The sequence below is a fragment of the Mus caroli genome, chromosome 3, assembly GCF_900094665.2.
Source record: "Mus caroli chromosome 3, CAROLI_EIJ_v1.1, whole genome shotgun sequence".
NCBI classification, from domain to species: domain Eukaryota; kingdom Metazoa; phylum Chordata; class Mammalia; order Rodentia; family Muridae; genus Mus; species Mus caroli.
The window spans coordinates 49,069,223-49,084,200 of NC_034572.1; the positions used below are offsets into that span (position 1 = coordinate 49,069,223).

General features: G+C 41.6%; 1 protein-coding gene across 8 annotated transcripts in view; it reads left to right on the plus strand.

Annotated features, from left to right (window-relative positions):
• Dclk1 (doublecortin like kinase 1) overlaps positions 1 to 14,978 on the plus strand; it is a 296,817-nt gene that overhangs the window by 248,161 nt on the left and 33,678 nt on the right. For all 8 annotated transcript variants that reach the window (XM_029475006.1, XM_021157493.2, XM_029475007.1 and 5 more), the window contains 4 exons: positions 275 to 421; positions 10,663 to 10,796; positions 12,516 to 12,593; positions 12,954 to 13,050. In XM_029475006.1, coding sequence (XP_029330866.1) covers positions 275 to 421; positions 10,663 to 10,796; positions 12,516 to 12,593; positions 12,954 to 13,050 — 456 coding nt within the window. The remainder of the gene's footprint in view (positions 1 to 274; positions 422 to 10,662; positions 10,797 to 12,515; positions 12,594 to 12,953; positions 13,051 to 14,978) is intronic.

Sequence of the window (14,978 nt, forward strand, 5' to 3'; positions counted from 1 at the left end):
AAGGGGGCCATGGAGAGAAGCACATGTCTGCTGTCAGGTCCCGTTGCTCTGCTCTTTTTTAAGCTCAGGAGAAAAATGTCAATAGCTTTCATACTGAAGAGAGAAATCACCAACAAGTCTTTTGGTCTTTTGAAAGATAGTAGCAGAAAAAAGTCCTTAGAAAGCCCCAAATTCTGATCCACTCTTTATAGCCTCTCTGGTTTGTCAGTCCCCTCCATGGGCAGCCTACAGGTCCATCTGTCACTATCCCACTCACCCAGCTGCTCTCTTCCAGGGTGGAGACCTTTTTGATGCCATCACCTCCACTAGCAAATACACAGAGAGAGATGCCAGCGGGATGCTGTACAACCTGGCCAGCGCCATCAAATACCTGCACAGCCTGAACATCGTCCACCGTGACATCAAGCCAGAGAATCTGCTGGTAAGAGGAAAGCCATCCTCAGGCACCTTAACTCCCAAGCCCTCCCTAATGAATGAACATTATGAACATTTCTGCCCTTTTTCTTTTCTTTTCTTTTCTTTTCTTTTCTTTTCTTTTCTTTTCTTTTCTTTTCTTTTCTTTTCTTTCCCTTTCTTCTCCTCCCTTCCTTCCATCCTCTCTCTCTCTCTCTCTCTCTCTCTTTCTCTCTCTCTCTCTTCCTTCCTCTCCTCTCCTTCCTCCCTCCCTCCCTTCTTTCTTTCTTTCTTTCTTTCTTTCTTTCTTTCTTTCTTTCTTTCTTTCTTTCTTTCTCTTTCTTCTTTCTTTCTCTCTCTCTCTTTCTTCCTCTCCTCTCCTCCCTCCCTCCCTCCCTCCCTCCCTTCTTTCTTTCTTTCTTTCTTTCTTTCTTTCTTTCTTTCTTTCTTTCAACTGTTTGCCTTTCGGGCTCATTTCTGCTATTCTCAGATCTCTTTAAGGTGATCTATGATAGTTTCCATACCCTCAAGAACACTAGACTTCTTAGCAAATACATTACAGGCACAGGAATGGGAACAAAGTTCTGAAAAGCAATCAAAAGCTGGCTAGTGACTTCCACAGCTGCACTTTTATTCTTCTTCTATAAGAGAAGGAGACCCTTATAGAGAGGGGAGGAGGGTGCTCATGTGTATGCCCACACGTGTGAACAGACATGGGTGTGTTTGAACAATGACCTGAGGTCCAGATATTGAAAGATATTGAGGTCCATTCTAGTGGTACATCCAGTGTCTTCCTTTCTAGATTCCACCTTACTTTTTGTGGCAGTCTCTCAATGAAACCAGAACCCACCTTTACCAATTCATCAAGTCTAGTTGAGCTACCAGCAGCAAATCCCAGGTATCTGCCTGTCTTTGCCTCCCCTGTTCTGGGATTGCAGGCATGTTCAACCATCCCTAGGTTTCATGTAGGTGCTGAAGACCCAGGAAGTAAAGGGCACAGCAAGCCATGACCTCATCCACCAGTATTTCTTTTACTATCCTAATTTTGCATGTTAATGATACTATCTAAAACCAAAGGGAACTGAACCAGAAGAAATAGATGTTATCACATCAGCACAAAAGCAATCATGGAAAAGCCAGATCTTAGAAACTAGCTAGTGACTGGCCCATGGCTCAGTTAGTAAAGTATTTGCCTAGCATTCATGAATTCAAGAGTTCTGGTCCAGCCTTGCATAAAACTTACATAAAATTCTTGGCACAAGCCAGTAACAACAGCACTTGGTAGATAGAAAAACAAGACAACCAGATATTGAAAGACATCCTTGGCTACACGAGGAGTTCAAGGCCAGCCTGGGCTACTTGATCCTGTCTAAACAAAACCAAGCAGAGAAAAGCCCTAAAGTCCTGGTGTCTTTCTTTTCTTTAAACCTATTTGCTTTGCCGTCTGGGTTTTCCATGCCAACAAATGAGGGTCCTTCCCAGGCCTACTTGCTGTACAGGTAGTCCACATAGAAGCAGAAACGAGGCAAGAGGAGCTATTCTGGGAAACACAGAGTAGCCTACATTTTACTGATTCTTCAGGCTAGAAACTTAATTATAAATAAAAATGATTTTTCTCCTATCTACCCCAAAATGGTCTTTTTTCTCTTTTTTGTTTTTCGTTTCTGGGAATATTTAAAACCCAGATTTCTGGGCCTTAATGTATCAGAAATTGCTGTCTGGTGGCCAGATACTGAAATCCATACCACAGGACAGCCAGCTGCCTGGGGCAATCAGAATGAATGTGAGTGCCAGACAGATAACCCACACCTTTAATGCCAGCACTGGGGAGCAGAGGCAGGGGCAGGTGGATCTCTGTGGGTTGGAGGCCAGCCTGGTCTACTTTGTGAGTTCCAGGACAGCCAAGGAAATATAGTGAGACCCTGTCTCAAAAAAAATGTTTAAATAAAATAAAATATCTTAGCTCCCACTTCACAAATAAAAGGTGGTGAGGCCTGCTACTGTAGAGAATCACTTACACATTCAGCCTCACATGCGGGGCCTTTAAAAATACCCAGTATCCTGTTTAAAACCCACTGCCATCATATGGAGTGAATTCCTTAACTCCTCCAATTGATTGGTCAAGACACTGGGTACCTAGAATTTAAATGACTTGCCCAAGGTTATAAAATACTATACATGTAGAAAACTCCGGCTCTCCACTGAGTTCCAACTCACAATGCCCCTAGACTTCAGTGGGCTCTGAGTTAGGGGGAGACTAATCAAGAGCCACTGTGGGTCAGGTCCCATGCCAGGGAACTAGACACATTCCTTCATGGAGTTGACATTCAATCATCAAAGACGGGCATTCAAGAAGTAAATACGCACACAATTAGCTCACTGCAATTACATTGGTAATCTTGTAGCCGCTGAGGTCAAATGGCAGGGGTCTGACTTAATTGCACCTCAAATTCCAAATCTCTGTAGCAGCCTAAACATTCTCTTCTGCGTAGCTGCCTCCGTGAACTGCAGCAATTTTCCGTCATCCACAGTCATTACTCCTGTATCCTGCTTCATGTAGCAGTGCCTCATGGGAACAGGTTTACAAGTGGGTCTTTGTTAAGTAACTTCTCTATGCTCCAAACCTCAGTGATTAGACAATAAGGCTTCATTTTCCTTCCCTGTACACTTTTGAGGCATCCATTGTTTATCGGTTCTACACCAGACCATTATCTAGTTCTGTAAATAACTTCTATGTTATAACTGTATACAGCAGTGTGCTTTCTTTCAAAGCTATAATTTGTAGGATATTTTAAAACACCCTGCTCATTGGAACATACTTTAACTTAAATGAAACAGAATATATATATATATATATATATATATATATATATATATATATATATATTCTCTCCTCTTTTTCTCCCCCTTTTCTGATTTGATTTGAAGTATATAAAACTATTGCAGCCATTCATAATAGTTTTTTTTTACATCTACACAAGAAACTAATATATTCGCTTCCCTATTGTGATGTTTGTGAGTCGGTACATTTATGAGGGATAAACCTGTTGCAGAATAAATATAAAAACAGAACACATTTAGCAGGATGAAGGTGACATTTCTAATTACCCAAAAGATCCCTCTTGATTGGAAATGCTATTGAGTTTTCCATAGGCATAGGAAAGACCATTATAGGGGCACAACTTTATCTGCACTCTACAGGGTCCTGATGCTGTCTCATTTTGTAAACTTGAACAGCTCTTTAATTTCCCCAAGCCTCCTCCACAGGAATTTCACGAAGACGAAGAGATACATAACTGTCAAGCCCTTTGCTTTTTATATCCCTTTTACATGTAGCCAAAAAATTAAAACCACCTCACAGTAACATTATACACAGGAAAATGCCGTATTTTCTTATCTTTTATTGTCGATGTTTTAACATTTTTACTAATCACACAGATACTTTTTTTTTCTGCTTTTTGACAAAACATAGATCTATGAGATTTTAGAAAAGTGTCTCAGTAAAGTTAGTATAACATTTTGAATGTGTTAACTCGCTACAAGGAAACTTAACAAATTCATACAAATGCCTCCTTCTCCATTCCGCTCTCCTCTTTCACAGAGAGCCCTCCAATCTGTCTGAATTGTTACATTGCTAACAAGGCCTTGGCTGGTTAAATGTTCGATTGAGAGTTTTTAGTTAGCACGGTGATGTTTTTGTTTTTCTATAAATGTCAAATACAGACTTCATTCTATGTAGTCTAACTGGGTATACAGAATTCTGGGTCTACTTTACTTTTAAGTCTCACAGCACAAACATTAAAATGTAGCATCGCTTTAAAGATCTGTACTGATTATGCAAATGACTCGTTTAACTGTGTCTGATAAGGTCACAGTATTTTAATGAGAAAACATGGCCTCCCCTGTTGCAGTGGGTTCTGATACACTTTAGGTGAGAACTGACAGCTGCCGACTTATAGATTTATTTTTCATCAACTTTAACATTTTTCCCTCTATGTCCTTCATGTGTTGGTTTGCTTTACTTGGCATCAAACCCTGTGCCTAATCATCAAGTGGATGGGTACAGAGTGGGCGAGACAAGCGTGAGAATGTGCGGTGCTTCATTAAAGTACGGAGGACAGAGGGGCTCAGGCCATTTCTCAACCCCTCAGTTACATGGTTTGCTCCAGTACAAATTTGTCTGAGAGGAGAGAAGGTACAATAATTCCCCAACCTCACTCCTGCATCAAGACTAGTATGCATGCATGCTGCAAGACAGATTGTGACTAAAGGGACTATTTTAAAATCCAAAGCTATGAAACCTATTTGTTGGACTTGGTAAGTAGGGCCATTGCATGCCTGCACATACAGTGGCTGGGACTCTATGCGCAAGATCTGCACCTGACCAAGCCAGCCAAAATCCCAGCATGCAATGGGCTCCTGAAATCTCACCCCTACCTGAGGAGATTTTGGCGGTTGATGACCGCTGGAGTAGGCAGTCAGTTTTATTCAGTGATGCAGGTCCTGGGAAGCCAAACGCACCAATACATTATACCCTATACCCATGCAGGTATCAGCAAGTGAACTCAGTAGCTTTTCTGAAAAGAACACATGGAGTTGGCAGGGGAAAGTAGGGGTTAGGTAGGGGAAGAACTTAAAGGAGAGATAATAGGAGGTAGGCTTGATCAAAACACATCTTGTACATTGCATGAAATCGTCAAACAATTAAAAAAAATAACATTTTTAAATGGCAAAGAACCTAATGCATGAAGTTCTTAGAGGAGACCAGCAGATGGCAAAATACCGCGGCAACAGAGCACATCGTCACACCTACTGCTTCTTCCAGACCTGATGGGTCTTTAAAAAAAACTACATACAGACAAAATTTAGTCTTTATTGGCAAAAATATAACTAAGTCAATGTTTTTATTAGGCTATAAAGTAAACAGATTGTTTTCATTTTTATTTTTAAAATGTATATGCTTAGACCATTTTTTTCTCCCTAACTCCAGAGTACCCTGAAGATAAAGATAGTTTTCCTGAGACTCTAACTCTCTTGGTGGGGAACTCTCTCTCTCAGAAGCCCCTGCCCAAACGCTTGCTTTCACAGCTTCACATTGTTCTGTCTTGCAGCATGTGTGTGCCCTTCTCATTGTTCTCAGTAGATGGCTCACCCTCCGTCAGGGTCCTTTTGTATTAGGTGACCCCATAGTTTCCATGCAAGACAGCACTAGACTCAAGAGATAAGGGATGTCCTTCTGTCTCAAACCCAAGACTCCCAACCCCCAGATAAATCCATTTAGGTGTGAGATCAGTAGCATTGCTAGAGACAGTGAATACAGTGAGAGACACTCTAGAGGCCATGGATAGAAGGACACCAGGTGCAATGTATTTGGTCCCCAGGCAACACACATAAGAAGTAGAAGAAAAGCCAGAAAGCTCTGGAAGTCTATAACCCATACTGTTTACAACAGTCATCTCCGCATGAGGACTCTAGATGGGTTCAATTCCTTTTCATTCGTAGTAATCTGACTTTCCTAATATTTTTTTCCCTGCAATATATGAGCTATTAATTGTGTGACCAAAACGTAATGAAAATTTTTTAGAATTGCTGTAATATTAAGTTCCCTTGGTCTGGGCAAAAATCCTATTCCTAGGATGTGGAATGTGCCGCTGCAGCTGCATGGACGCTGTGTCAGATAACTTCATGACGATTTTAAATTGGGAGTAAGAATCAGGTTTCCTGGGGTTTCCGTTCACATCTTTCTCTTCCTGGGTATCACCCGTGACATGCTTGGACAAGAGATTTTATTTCTCTTAATATTGAAACTTCTCCCATTGCTTACTTCTGTCTGGCCTGTATCAAGTTCTTATCAACTTCATTATTTTGCTTAACTTGTGGTTTCTGAGATATTTGACATGTGGAAATAATTTTTTTTTAATTTGCTTTAGTTTCTTTTCTCCCAAGGAGTTTAATGTAATACTGGTCATAAACTACATTTTGCAAAATAATTCCCCACTTAAGTGTTGCTCTCCTTTGCTTCTTAAGAATTAAAGACTTAAATTCAACCCATTTCTTAAGCATTGCAAGGGCTTTATCCCCTTCCCCCAATTGCCATGGCTTGGGGGGAGGGGGATTATCCTCTTTTAAAAGTGACTCCATATATAATAAAAGGTAAACTGACCCCTTCACACAGCCTTGCCCATTTCACGCCACTTTGTCAAGTCTATTTTGTGAAATCATTGTTAGCTCCCACTGTGTCCCTCTGGGAAAGCTATTTCCGTGGTTACTAACAATTCCTAGGCCATTGCTTCAGCAGGACTAGCCTTGAATTTGCAGTAACTCTGAGAACTGGGCGGATTCTAACACATCTGTTTTACCAGTCAGCTCTTCCTCTCCCCAGAAGAAAATCTCAGAAACCACTTGACCAGGCTCAGGTTATCTGAGAATTTTCATATTTTATGGTCCCTGCTGCAGTTTTATGAGTATATATATTTTTTTTCAAAAAGAAACTTTTCCAAATGGTCTCAGTTTCCTATCCAAGGGACGTTAGCAAATGTGCAAGCATCTCCTGTTTAACTAGATACAGCCAACACAAAAACAAATACCAGCAACCCCAAATCTATATCCTGAACTTTCAGTATATTGATCCCCAATAGGGCATGCCCTCAGCTTCTAATTGAAACCTTTTTCATAATCGTTGTCATTTGACACATTTAGTCTGTCAAGTCATGAGATGTCTTTATGGCCGTATAATAAACCCAAGAGAACAACTTCTCTGACTGGGGCCATCTGCAATGATCACAAGGCTAGCTTACAAAACACTGACAGTCTTTACGGTAATAGGATACATATGGCAGCCCACAATTATGTGTAGCTGCATTCAATTAGTGTTGTACAATCACACAGTTTTATTGCTTAGTTAAAGCAGGGAGAGCACTACATGTTGGGTAATTTGCACTAATCCCCGTCTTTTTAATAGCCCCTCGGTGTTTAAAATGTGGGGGAACAGCTATGGTATTTAAGGGGCCTGGGATGAACGTTAAATTATACCTCATGTTGCGAACTCCTTGACTGACAATTAATGTGCTCCCACTAAACGTGTGGGTCATGTTTTATAGAGGCTTTAACATACAGTAGTGGCAAAACGCTCTCCCTCGACCAGAACCTGGCTCAGTGAGTTAGGGTGTCAGGGTCTGTACTTGCAGCCTGCTAACACCCTACCCAAACATAACCTCATAATCCATTCTGAGATTTGCCGATTCTTTAATAAGTTTGTATTTTATTTTTGTGCAACTTTAACATTCTGCTTTTAAGTATGTGTGTTCAGACAAGCCATGGGGACCAGAAGAGGGTGTCAGTTCCCTGGGAACTGGAGTTACAAGTTGTGAGCCACAAGATACATACGTGTGCTAGGAACTGAACTTGGGTCCTCTGGAAAAACAGAAAGTGCTTTTAATGACTGAGCCATTTCTCCAACCCTGGGGTTTAGTATCTCAAATGAGAATTTGTGAGCAACCTTCATGCTTTCTGATTTTTAGTTAAAACCTTGGTTCCACGTGAATTTAGAACTGCCCTGGGAAGAAAGAGTGTGTAGAGATAGTTTTGGAAATGTATGTTGTACACACATGCACCACAAACAAACAAACAAAACGCAAAGTTCTGATTACATATGCACGTGGTCTCACTGGCGCACAGGCCTGTCCACAACATCTGCAATGGGAGATGAGGGTGAATGTCCCATGGTTAACACCAGCACTCCTGATGAGCCCCATTTGTGAGAGGGCTCAGTATGCCATGTAAGAAAGGGGCGCTCCCATTGGAAGAGAACACTGGTGTATCCCCTTCCTTCCACCACAGTGTTGACAGAGAAAAGCCCCAAAGTAGTCTTGTTTCCTGCCCTGCCCGACAATAAGTTAAACAGAATTCCATCTAGAGGCCTGGTCATATATTCGCTCACCTGCAAAAACGTTCTGTTGAAACGTTTGCACAGGACCAGTGTCTTGAACGGTTTTCAATTACATGGATGTGGCCTTTGTCTATAAGCTCTTTTGTATATGACTGCCTTCATACAACTTGAGTCTCTTTCTACTCATGGAAATTCTATTAAACCATTTTTAAAGACTGAAAAAAGTTAGGGAGGGTGTTGCACATATATGTGACTAAAGAAGTAAAAAAAGGAATACACAATTATAGCTTCAAAATATTTAACTGCTATTTTGGGAAGTGTTATTAATATTTTAAAGGATGCCTTAATTATTTTGTGTAGTGTTTTGTATTTTGTATTTTTTTTTTTTGTCTATTGCCTATTGGCCTTTTGCCATGCTGGGGGTTGAACCCTGGTCCTTACATTTTCCTTACCTTGGACAATATTATTCATCCACATTAAATATAATTTATATGTGGCTAGGCAGAATTCCTATTAAAATGGCAATCATTAGTAACTCCCTTCTCGTGAGGAAGTTATAGGGTCATATTTAGAACCACAAGAGGCCTCTGGTGACTGGGCACTCTAACATCTGGTTTTGTCAAACTTTTGAATAACGTTAGGTGATACAGATACTGTGTTTAGGGGTGGGAAGCTTCCTGTATAAATGGGGTTGGATATATCAAAATCTGCTCAGCCTCACAAAGTACACATCGTGAATGCTCAGACCCCACAGAACATCAAAGCAAGAAGGCATTTTGCAATTTAGAAAAGTTATTGATACCAAAGAGGAATTCAGGGGGTAAACAGCTCTGGTCTATATGGGAAGTGAACTAGACAGCCAATCTCGACATTCCCATCTCGAATTTCCTTTCATGAAAAACATTTGCTTATTGTTTGCATGACCAGAACGGCGGGCACAATACAGTTTAAGCTGGCTTGAGAGCATTTAGTCTGAGAATACTACAGTGTTTCACAGCTAGTGCCTCAAAGTGCTAACTTCACCTTGCACAGTTGCTTCATTAAGTAGAGAAGATAGTGTCCACCCCAGAGGACAACTGGACACATGGCTGCTTTTGCCCTGGCAGTCCCACTGCAAGGCTAAGACTTTGGATGCCTACCCAAGGGCAACCCAAACTTGATCAGGATCCAGAACCCTAGAGACAAAGAGTCCACAATATGAGTGTGCACAGATGTAGACAAATCATTTCCACGCAGGAAAAAAAAAACAAAAACAAAAAACAAGACAAACAAACAAAAAAAAACAGTCTCTCTATCAAAGTAGATCTGCCTCTGCCAAAACAGTCAGCTCAATTGGTCATTGCTGATGCTGCAGTGGAGCTAGCCAAACATCTGCCCAGATGCTTCAGTGGGATGCAAAAGCAGAAAGATGTAGCATGCACACAGTACTGATGCTCCTGATACTTGGAGATGCGTCTTGCTGTGCAAGAGGCCCATTCAGTTTCAGCAAGTTACGATGATCGCAGACTGATAACAGGGGCCATGCAAGCCTCAACTTGATGGGTAAACTATTTTGATGAATGTGGAAAACTTGACTATTTCTTTGGAGGATCTCTTGAAATCTGGAAACAAGGTTGTATTGTGACTGTCTTCAGCTTGCTGATTTCAGGAGAAAGCATCTTCTGCCTGCCCTTTTGTCCTTTGAAATCAATGAAGTTGTTTGGGCTGCTTTTCAGAGCATATCCTCCTGGGTTGGTCTCGGGCTAGCATTAATGGAGCTTACATATTTGCCTAAGGGTCATGAGAACGCTTGTTTGGCTTGTTGGTAGGAAGACTGGAGACTCACTGCCTTAATAAGGAAAGCTGACCGAGTGCTAACGCTACACCCAATAAACCTTTCCAAATTGCCACAGGTGACATGAAATATGAACATGCTTTTCAATTATTAATAGGAATATAAATAGATCTCGTTGGAAATGCAGGGCACTAAAAATAAAGGATTTTAATATCCGCGTGAATGTTGTGTTCTATTACTGAAGGGTGGCATGCTTAAATAGTCTCACATGTGGAAATGAAGTAACTATTTTCATGACTGGTAGATTCGAAGCTTTCTGAGCTGCCTTTTGTGGAAAACATCAAATACAGATAATCAAAGGGAGAAATGCCAGCACTATGTTATTTCAGAGTTTGGTCTTCATGTGTATTTTTAATGGACTTGTTATACAAACCACCATGAAGCCCTTCACTTCCCAAGTATAATAAATATGACCCCACATTCCCATTTCCATTTGTTCTATATTTAGTTTGTGTGTGTGCGCGTGCGTTTGTTACTTCATTTACATCAAACATAAACTGCAGTGCTCTTGACTTTATGACACTTAGCTTTGTAACTTTCCCTTCAGGTGTATGAGCACCAGGATGGCAGTAAATCACTCAAGTTGGGTGACTTTGGCCTGGCCACAATTGTCGACGGCCCCCTGTACACAGTCTGTGGCACCCCAACATATGTGGCTCCAGAAATCATTGCAGAGACTGGGTGAGTGTTCCCCCATACTTTAGAGCTTGCAAAAGAATACAAGTCATTAAAGAACTGTCCCACTTGGACAGAATGAGCTCTCTCTCTCTCTCTCTCTCTCTCTCTCTCTCTCTCTCTCTCTCTCTCTCTCTCTCTCCACCACCCCCCTCTCTCACTTGTTCAGCAAATTTCCTTTGTCTTCCCAATGCCAATGACTGCCATTTTGTTTAAAGCTTACATTTGGTCTCTGCTAAAGGGCTAAAGGTAAAACAGCTATTAACCATAAAATTTCTAATAAATGTCCAGATAAGTGGACAAACATACAGCAATAGTAATTAAATCACTTTTAAATATAAAAGAACTGGATACCGTTGTATCCTGTAATAAAGTCATCTTGGTCATTTTTCTCACCTAGCTCTATGTCCTGACCCTATTTTAGTCATCTTAGAGAGCTCCTACTCCTCTAAGGAAAACAAATGTCCTGAGCCTCTGGATATTTGCTGGTGCAGAATGAAATGAATGGGGTTGGAAGGGGAGTGAGCTGTCGTGCAGGCGCTGGGAAGAGAACCTGGAGACCTCTGCAAAGCAGCCAGAGCTTTCAGTATCAGTTTGCTTTGTTTCCCTTTTGCAGATAATAACATGTATGTGATGTCACTTTCACTTAACTTTTAACTTAAGTTAAAGTACGTGATGTTCCCCCTCCCCCTTCTTACCCCCAGACTGTCTCATTCCTCCATCCCCTCTGTAATTCATGGCCTCTATTTTGTTATTATTACACACACACATAATATACATAATATACATACACAACCTCTGATGGGTCAGTTTATTGTTGCTTGTATGTATATGATTTCAGGGACGCCCATTTGCTATTGGATAACCAAAGGATACTCATTCCTTGGAAAGACCAGTTCTCTTTTCTCAGATTTCAGTATTTCTTATTTGCCTATGGCTCTTTGTCTAGAGCTGGGGCCACATACGATTTGTCTCTTCCTCATTACCCAGGTCTTGTGTAAGTAGCCATATTGTTGAGGGATCATGGGTGAAGCTTCCTGATCAAACTCTAGGAGACTCACATAGCAGATTTCCTAGACCTCTGGCTCTTACAATTTCTCTTCTCCCCCTTTTCATGGTGTTATGGGAGCTTTGGATGCATGGTTTGTATAAGAATCCATTAGGTCGGCTTATCCCATGATCTGTTGTTCTGTTCATTTTGGCTGGTTGTGGTTTTCTGCAATGGTCTCTGTTTCCTTTGCAAGGAGAAGTGTCTTTGATGAGAGGTAGACATAAGGACAAGTAATTAGAATGCAGTTAGGAATTGTTCTGATTTAGTTAAGTGGCAGTAATGGGTTCTCTCCTAGAGACATGGCCTCACTAGCCCTGGGTAGCTGGCATGATTTCCATCCTGTTGATCAGGCCTTAAATCCAATTAAAGAGCTGTTGGTTACCACTAAGATGGGTGTGCTACTGCTGCACCCTTAGGCTCTCTGGACAAGTGGATCATTGCTGTGCTTCACAGCCAGGTAGCGCTGTTGGTTGCTTCCCTCCCTTGGCAGCTTGTAGAGCATACTCTCCAACCATTAAAGCACTCTTTGTTAGGGAAAATGAGTCTTAGTCTAGTTGTCAGATGTTTTAAAAGTTTGTTTGGTCTCTTTGGACTTGCAGCAGAAGTCATGCATTTTAGCTGCATAATTTGTCCTGGCTGACTTTGCTAACTCCAACATCACTTTTTTTTTCCAGATATGGCCTCAAGGTGGACATCTGGGCAGCTGGCGTGATCACTTATATCCTGCTGTGTGGCTTCCCTCCGTTCCGTGGGTATGGGCAGCAATGTTTTATTGGGCACCAACAAATCAGGTCTCTATTCTCTGAGTGATCTATCTGCCTTTCTCACACAACGGAGCCTGCAACAGCAGGCAACACAAGAGCCCCACTTGGGATTCCCATTCCTTTTTCCCGTGATGTTTGCTAATTGACAAACTTTCCATAAATCTTCCTCACGTGGGTTTTAACCTCATTCTTTGTTAATTTACCAAAACAGTTTCATACTCTCATTTTCAGTGGCTTAAAAAAACAGTACCCTGTGCATTTTAAAGGTCCAAGAGCGCTTTGGTGCACGAGGATGGCAGGGGTGGCTAAGCAGGCACTCACCCACGCTTCTCTTGTTCGTCTGCACAGAAGTGGGGATGAGCAGGAGGTGCTTTTCGACCAGATCTTGATGGGCCAAGTGGACTTTCCATCTCCATACTGGGACAATGTGTCAGACTCTGCTAAGGTAAGGGTCTACCGCTGCCCTGTCCCTTGGAGCCGGGTGCCTTAATGGAAGTGTTGCCTCTAATTGGAGTATAATATACGAAGAGACTAATATTAAGAGTGTGACATCGGGACACAGGCAGGTACAATTACTGGCTTCCCAAGATTTCACAGACATAAGGGCTCAATCATTCAAACAGGACAAACTGCTTGTCCTGGAGTCTCCACCCTTTTGCCAGTCGTTAGCATCTCCGGTTTTTACACGGGATCATTGTTTGCTTACAGGGGTTTTGATTGAATGTCACCCTCTCAGTGAAGCCACTTCTGGCCACTTTTTTTCAACTGCAGCCCTTAACTTTTACCTGGCTCACCTAATCCTTTTCACCTTGTCCCCCTGGCCTTGTCCTTCTCCTCTACTTTTCTGTGTTATGTACAACGTGTGCTCTTAGTATCAACAAACAAACAAGCAAACAATCAAACCAGATCGCACACCCTCATGTCCCTCCTTCATATCACATAACTGTCCATCTATATCCATATACCTAAATAAACATATGTAGGTAGGAAATCAAGTCTTGCTTATGCAATTAATTTCCAAACTCTCCCACTAGAATGCAAATTCTCTGAGGGCTAGAATTTTTGTCCATTTTTACAAATCTTTTTTATACAAATGTGCGTTTGCCTGGAATTGGACTTGTGGTTGCTGGGAACTGAACCCAGGTCCTCTGCAAGAGCAGCCCATGCTCTTAACCACTGAGCCATCTCTCCAAGTCACTGACTTCTGCCCACTTAGTTGCCATGTCATCAATTCCCACATCGTGTGATGTACTGGGTACATCAGTACACATCCAGTGGTCCAATGCGTTCAGTAAATGAGCAGTGTATAAATAAGTGAATTAAGTGACTGATTAATCAGAGGGAGGAGAGCTCAGCCTCAGTCTCTCTTGCAATGACCAAAACGGACGCCATGGAGAGGCCATTGGTCAAGTCCAACCTTAGAGGAAGCCTAGGACTCAGAGGCAGGAGGAATGGCGCTTGTGCTTCTCCATCCTGAGAAACCAAGATCAGCTTCTGTATGGATAGTGGGCAGCGTTGCACAGCAGATGAGCTAAAGAACAGCGTGGACCTGGACATGAAAGTTGAACAAAGTGGTAACTTTGTACACATACATCATATTTTTTAAAAGTATCTCTGCATCTAAAAATGAATAATTTTAGCTGGCATGGTTAGTAGACCTGGGGTGAGCTGGGGGCAGATATTTTCATCTCCAAATTTCAGATGTTGATAGATTGAACTGTCCTAATTTGAAAACTTCCAAAGCCAAGTGCAATAAAATCTGAAATTTGAGTGTCAACACATGTCATCCTTAATAGAAAATTCTGCACCTGTGACAGATTGGAGTCAAATACAGGCATGCTAAAAATACCATGGACAGGTATTTTCAGGCTATTTACATAAGGTGCATATGAAACAGTTCAATTTTGTGTTTTGATTTATGTTCCATCCTCAAGATACCGTTATGTGCCCGAAAATACTGAAAAATTGAAACAAAGATCCAAACCCAAAAGGCATTTTGAGAAAGAGATGGTTAGCCTGACTCAAGGTGCTGACTTAAAATTCTTGAAAATTCAGTGTTGAAAACTTGGTCACTTTCTGGTCATTCGGTGCATATGCCTTCTCTCTCTCTCTCTCTCTCTCTCTCTCTCTCTCTCTCTCTCTCTTTCCTTGGACTTTCAATTAAAACTCCTCTCCTTAGACATTAGCTCTGTGTACTTAAAATGATGCTTGCTGGACACAGGCCTCTCATCTTCTTCCACCATGCCCCCTTGGACTTAGGGAAATATCAGTGACAGATTGGATTGACAAGCAAAGGCGTTCTCATGTATAAATATACACTCACTATATAGTTCAAGCTGGCTCAGTCTAGACTACTCCTAGCTCAGACTTCTG